We start from the raw sequence: 6,818 nt of genomic DNA, 5'->3' as shown, positions 1-6,818 counted from the left end.
AATGGATAAAGTCTTTCGTACCTAAATGATCTAGCGAAGACTCAAGCGCACTAAGTTTTGTACGATTGTCATAAAATGATGACATGAACAAAAGACAAAAACAACGACTACTATATTTAAAAATATATCTTTTTGAATTTTGTGACTGTTGCATTTTCAAGACTATAAATAGAAAACAAGATCAGTTCTGGAGGCTCTCTTGAACTCCTGAATTATGCAAATATTCTTAGTATTAAAGTATTCAAGCAATCAAGCTAAACTGTTAACTGATCATCAAGTATTCAAGTACACTTTACAAAAATTGTTATATGACCATTAAGGATCATTTTGTGCTAGGAATTCACAGTGTTAAATCTTGCATTTCAAGACAATTTGCATATTGTTCTTATAAGTTCAGTTGAGTGCCGGAGTTTCAGTTTTAGCAGTGTTTAAGTCTAAACTAAATCGAAATTTTGCAAATCACTTATAAAGTTCAAAGTCTTCCATTTGATATCATTCATGTGTGAAAGAAAGGTAACGTAGGAGTTATTACACTATCCGAACATCCATAATCAATCTTGTTTTGATTTACCTTTATGTTCTGTATTTCATATCAATTTTTGAATTGTTTAATCTATCAGCTAGGCTTATTTTCGCACTTTCTTGTTAGCCAAACTGGTATTGACACTCGAACATTGCAAGTTCATGAGTTGCTAACCCAATTGAATTTATTTTGGAGTAAGGATTTGTTGTAAGTGTTTATTCAACTAACTTCTAAATACTTCCACCGATTCTATCAATTTTTTTAAAAAATAAATAAATTATATGCATGAGTTGTGCTATTTAAAATGTGCAATGAACTAATTAATCAAGTCCTTTATAGTTCCATGAATATCATACACCACAATTGAAAGATAATAACATTTAGGTCTAGTTCTATCTATCCTAACAATATTATCTCAAGTGTATCTTTGTAAATAAAAAAAATATGAAAAAGTGTAAAGTGAGTTTCGTTTCGATAAAAAAAAATATCTAACGATTAAAAAGAAAATAGACTATATAAAATGATTAATTTATCTAATAGTTTTGTTTTGTTAAAAAAGTTACAATATAATAATTGAAAAATTATTAATTAAAATATTTTTACTAAGATATTAAGATACTATTCGAGAAAACTTCTAAAAACACACTTCTAAAAAAAATAATTTATATTCAAATGCAATCTCGATTTGATTATTAAAATTTGCAATTACAGATAAAGCCACAATCTTGAAGAAGGATATCGAAATTCGAAGCTTTGGAGGAAAAGTAGGTCCACTGCACAGTGTATTACTGGAGCAGATCCCAGTTTCCCGCCAAAAGCTAATTCCCGCAACACTCTTCGTCACCGACCGTTTCATTTCCCACTCACCGCTCAAACCCTAATTTCATCTGTCAAACGAAAAGAGGAAATTTTTGTTGAAGGAAATAATTATAATCATATTGAGAGAAAGAATGAAGGGAGGAACGGTTCAAATCAATTGGCACGATACGAAGCCCGTACTCACCTGCGATTTCCATCCGCAATCTGGCATCCTCGCCACCGGAGGCGCCGACTACGACATCAAGGTGATTTTTTTTTTGCAATCAAGTAAGATCCTCGATGAAATTGGAAAGGTTTTCTTCTGCTTTCGGTGAAATGACTTTTTTTGAAAATTGCCAATTTGGCTCCTACAGTTATGGGCAGCGATGTCTGGAAAAGATCAAAAGAGAGCTCCTGAAGTTACTTATCAAAGTAGCCTTTCGCATCACAGTTCTGCTGTGAATGTTCTTCGCTTCTCTCCTTCTGGTAAGTTTCCTCGGTATGCTCTTTATTTAGGGATGTAGCATGTGATAATAGATATAATGCGACTGGCAAGTTACTAATTGGTGCTCTTTTAACTGGGTTCATTAGGTGGTAATTTAGTCTATGTTTTTTTAGAGGCGCGATATGTAATCTCCTTTGCATTTATCCTATCATTCCTAGGGGACATAGTATTGAAATAGGTACAGAGAAAAAATCTAGATCTTGGCCATACAAGAATGCTGAAGTTGACTTGTGGTAGAGTAAGAGATAGCTGACAAATGTGGATGAGGTGGTGGAAGTGTACCTGTTGAACACAGGAAGAGCAAATTGAGGTTTTTGGTCACAATCGCACTATCAAGCAAATGCCACCTGCTTCTCTGTTTAGGAAGAGTATTGGGCTAGGATTAATGGTGCTCTGAGATGCTTGAACTTAAATAATGTACAGCTAGGTGGTTGAGTAGTTATGTTTCATTTTAAGTTTTTAAATTTGGAGATGTGGCTGACAATTGTTGGATCAGAGGGAAAGAGGACTCATCTATCCAAGCCTCGAAAATATTAGCTGTTGCTTTTGTTGACTGTAGCTGAGGCACAAACAATCATTTTAATTTTGCTGCTTGAACGCCTACATGCTCAATTGCGAGGCTAATCTTAATTACAAGCTATATAATGCCTATCACGCAGTCTTTTATTTTGAATTATGACTTTCTTCTTAAATTGCAGGAGAGCATCTCGCATCTGGCGCTGATGGTTAGTTACAGTTTTCCAACGTAGACCGTTTTGTTACCTAACAAATGCTTATTTTTAATGCAAAAGTTGTCATGATAAATTGAGTCTTTCTTTATGTAGGCGGAGAGCTGATTTTATGGAAATCACATTCTACTGACGCTGGTGAAGTGTGGAAGGTCCTTAAGTCATTGGTGTAAGCATTTTTTCTAACTTCATTTGTACACTGAATTCCTTACTGGTGCAAGCATTTGATGTAGTTGTTTCTACAATGTTGTGCCTGTGCATCCTGATTTTTATGTGAACCAAAAGTTTTGTTTTTAGTATTTATACATGTTGAAAAGGCAGATGGCAGTAACAATACTGAAGTTTGACTTTTTCTTCTTATATTGTTTATATTGATTAACAAGCTTCTTTCAGGTTTCACCGCAAGGATGTATTAGATCTACAGTGGTCAAATGATGGTGCACAACTCATTTCTGGATCAGTTGATAATACATGCATTATATGGGACGCTAGAAAAGGCAAGACAAATAAATAAACTATAATTCTGATGCCAGATAATATGTAGTTTGATACTTTTAATTGATATTAGCTTGTATGCAGGTTCTGTTCACCAAATTTTGGATGGACATTTTCACTACGTTCAGGGTGTATCATGGGATCCATTGATGAAATATGCAGCATCTCTTAGTTCAGATAGAACTTGTCGTATTTATATCAACAAGCCATCTAAATCAAAAGCTGTTGATAAAACAAATTATGTTTGTCAGCACGTGATTGCAAAGGCAGAACCGCAGATGGCTGAAGAATCGAAGGTTTTAAAATATTGTAGCATTAGTTGTGTTTCACACACACACACACTTGGAGACACTTGTGTAACCATTCTTAATGGATTTTCCACTTCAGTCTACCAGAAGCCATCTTTTCCATGATGAGACACTTCCATCTTTTTTCCGAAGATTATCTTGGTCACCAGATGGATCATTTTTGCTTGTGCCTGCAGGTATAGCCCAACCTATATATATTCTCATTATGTTCAATACCGTTGGCTCAAAAACAATTCATGTTCCTTTGAAACCGAATTATTGCTCTAGCCCTTATATTTCACCTTTTTTACACAACCGTTTATTGATTGCTGCTATTTATAGTAAAATAATATGATTACTGATTCCCCATGAGAAATAGGTGGGATTGATGGCATTCAAATCAATTGGAAATAATGGAGTCGTGTACATGTGGCCATGTGGTGTGTGGTAAATGTTCCGTCATTTCTATATCCGAACACGTGCAATGAAAGTTTCGTGATTGCTAGTAGTTAAGGGCCTTGTGCCAAATGACTTGGTTATAACGTAGTTGGACCGCCCCTTGATGGTTTAAGGCTTCAGATCTTTTCTGTGTTATTGTTTTCTAGTTATTATTGTTGAACGATCTGTAACCTGCATTTGAATACAGTTGTTCCTTATGGTTATAACTACTCATCTTTCCAGCGTCACATAATCCTTTTCATGATAAAAGGGAAGGGCAATATTGAGTTTAAGCCTTTAAAAGCTTTTATTTGCTTAGGTTTTGCTACAGCCTATATGCCACACTACTATGTAAATATACAGCCATGGCTCTTAGCAGACTGTCTTAGTTCCATCTGTCTGTACCCGAATTGTTAAAAGTTAATTGAGATTTTGTTTGCACTAAAATGCTGCTGTCAGTTACATGGTTTACTCATCGTTTTTTGACTTCAGGTTCGTACAAAAGCACACCTGCTTCAGAAGCAATCAACACAACATATGCTTTTTCAAGGCAGGATCTTTCCAGGCAAGGAATCTCTGTTCTATCCGGGTGCATTTGAATTGAAGTATTTGAAATTCACGATCTAAATCCATCATACTCGATAACAATTCAATGGATTTAAAATTCCTTCTCCCATTTATGCATAAAATGTAATGAATTTCAAATTCTCCCAAAATAGAGTAATTTGAAAATTATCAACCAAATCCAAATCAGTCAATGCAAACACAAGCCTAGAGTTTGACTAGCCCATTATGTATATTCCTAATCTGGGGACTGCTAAGAGTAGCTCCACTGTACTTTGCTACAATTCTAATATCTCTGTACATGTGTGTGATTAGAAGTTATGTTCTTGCTTCGAATCTTTGGTGTTTGATTTCTTCTTGTGTTTCAAAGCAGGCCCGCAGTTATGCTCCCTGGTGCCAGCAAACCTGTTGTAGCAGTACGTTTTTGCCCCATGGCTTTTAAGTTGCGGGGTTCAAAAACATGTAATAACTCTCATCTATTTTCACAATTAGAAAGATTGGTATAACACCACTGCTATATCTTGATAACAAACCTCCTTGTCTTATTTGCAGCTCCATTTTTCAAGCTACCCCATCGCCTAATTTTTGCAGTGGCCACTTTGAATTCTTTGTACTTGTATGACACTGAGAGCATTCAACCACTAGTTATCGTAGCTGGGGTTCATTATGCAGCCATAACAGACATTGCATGGTAATTTTCCTTCCATATTTAATCTACGTTCTTCAATACTACCTATACACTTTCTATAATCTAAAATCATGTAAATCTAGGTCTCCTACTGGTAATTATTTGGCCTTATCCTCTCAAGACGGTTACTGTACGCTCCTCGAATTTGAATCTCAAGAACTTGGATCACCTGTCACCGTACCAGGTTTGTCTTCACTATTGAATTAGATACAAGTATGCCACTGTACCATGATTATTTATTCTGCAGAAGAAAAGCAAACCAGTGTTACTGGGGTGGAACCGATCCTGGAACCCGTCATTAATGCGAAGGACAAGGTTTCTACAGACGATAGAATGGAAATGATAGAGAATTCTCAAAGAGAGAACAAGAGCGAGGACGTGAAACACACTTCACCGAGTACAACAATTATACCTTCAAATCCATGTAAACCAGCCAAGAGGCGCATTACGCCTATGGCCATTGATTGACTTACTATTTACTTGTATCTGTAAAATTTCACGAGCATTATCGCCCCCTTCTTAAATTGCTGAAACACGTGCAAAGGCTTAGTACAAGGCAAAATGTATTTTGTGTGATAATCAGCATAAGAAAATCTCGATATTAACTGTGTCCTGTAGTTTATGCTTCGTTTAGGTCTCTAAAACTCTTTCTTTTCTACCTTTTTCCGCTTCGTTGAGAGCATGTCTTGTTAGATTTGAAGTTTACAAATCCTGCTAAATCTAAAACATCTCACGATTTTTGCTCAACTGATTTGAATTTAATACATACAATTGGCAACAAAACATAAACTTTTTAAAGAAGTCAGATAAAATTTGAAAATTTCAGTTGAGATATGGATGATACACTAGTCCGTCCCAAATGGAAGTCGCACCACCTTCTCACTGGGAAAGACTGTCGATAATCCCCAGAACCACATCACAGATATGCTTCAATCCATCCTCCCTAAGAGCAAGTTCAGATGGATAAGTCGTCCCCGGATTCCGGTTGAATGCGTTTCGGCACGCATTGGGATAGTCCGCAGCTGCCAATACATGCAAGTAGGCATAATCATACATCTCCATGCTCAAATCTTGAACTGAATTCTGAAGTGAATCATTTGCAGAGGCATACATATCTGCACATTCTTGCATAACTTTCTTCATTATCGTGTCATTTGGTACGCTTACCATTTGAAGTGAAAGGTAAGAATTTGTGGATGTTGCATTGGCTATCCCGACCCTAATCATGATTAGTGCCAAGCCCTTTGTGTCTGCCTTCCGACTGGAGGCATCGGACCTCAGTGAGGACACACAGAGGTCGTAATATTGTGTGTTCTTGCACGTTTTTTGAATCAAATCGGAGTTCCCATGAGCCGATGAGCTTGGATTAATAAAATAAGTGGTGAGAATGGAGAGCAACCAAAACCAAGAAAATCCCATGTCTGAAACGTTGAAATTTTATGGTTTTTAAAAGTAATTCCAGTACTTATTATATGTGTACGTACCAAATTAAAACCCATTGGTCTTTCGGCCTATTCTTTTGGGACACTTTGTTTTTATATCCAAATTCCATGGAAAGGGCCTGTTTAGAGGGGAAAAAATGACACTCATTGGGCCCTACGGAAATTGTCCAGGAAGCAAGCAAGAGTCACGGGTCGCAAGCGCAACTTTTAAAGAGAAATGGACCTTTCTCCTTGTTTTTTTTCTTGTATGGAATTTGTGTTGGTTTGATAAAATTAAAGAGCCACCACCAATACTATTCCTGATCACATCATGATTTTCAATCTAGGTAGGTGCTGGAGGGAGTTTGGTC

General features: G+C 36.4%; 2 protein-coding genes across 2 annotated transcripts; one reads left to right on the top strand and one right to left on the bottom strand.

Annotated features, from left to right (window-relative positions):
* The first annotated feature begins 1,256 nt into the window (after positions 1 to 1,256).
* On the top strand, positions 1,257 to 5,646 carry LOC140891166 (chromatin assembly factor 1 subunit FAS2). Its single transcript, XM_073299508.1, has 12 exons — positions 1,257 to 1,587; positions 1,696 to 1,807; positions 2,525 to 2,551; positions 2,651 to 2,723; positions 2,948 to 3,051; positions 3,134 to 3,345; positions 3,437 to 3,533; positions 4,267 to 4,339; positions 4,712 to 4,800; positions 4,891 to 5,029; positions 5,110 to 5,210; positions 5,274 to 5,646. The coding sequence occupies exons 1-12, from the start codon at positions 1,474 to 1,476 to the stop codon at positions 5,492 to 5,494; spliced, it is 1,362 nt and encodes a 453-aa protein (XP_073155609.1). The 5' UTR covers positions 1,257 to 1,473; the 3' UTR covers positions 5,495 to 5,646.
* Positions 5,647 to 5,902: 256 nt separating this feature from the next.
* On the bottom strand, positions 5,903 to 6,445 carry LOC140891167 (cell wall / vacuolar inhibitor of fructosidase 2). Its single transcript, XM_073299509.1, has one exon. The coding sequence runs from the start codon at positions 6,443 to 6,445 to the stop codon at positions 5,906 to 5,908; it is 540 nt and encodes a 179-aa protein (XP_073155610.1). The 3' UTR covers positions 5,903 to 5,905.
* Positions 6,446 to 6,818: the final 373 nt, after the last annotated feature.

The sequence above is a fragment of the Henckelia pumila genome, chromosome 3, assembly GCF_033568475.1.
Source record: "Henckelia pumila isolate YLH828 chromosome 3, ASM3356847v2, whole genome shotgun sequence".
In the NCBI taxonomy this organism is placed as follows: domain Eukaryota; kingdom Viridiplantae; phylum Streptophyta; class Magnoliopsida; order Lamiales; family Gesneriaceae; genus Henckelia; species Henckelia pumila.
The sequence above is the reverse complement of the archived record's forward strand: the minus strand, read 5'-3'. Positions and strand labels throughout refer to the sequence as shown.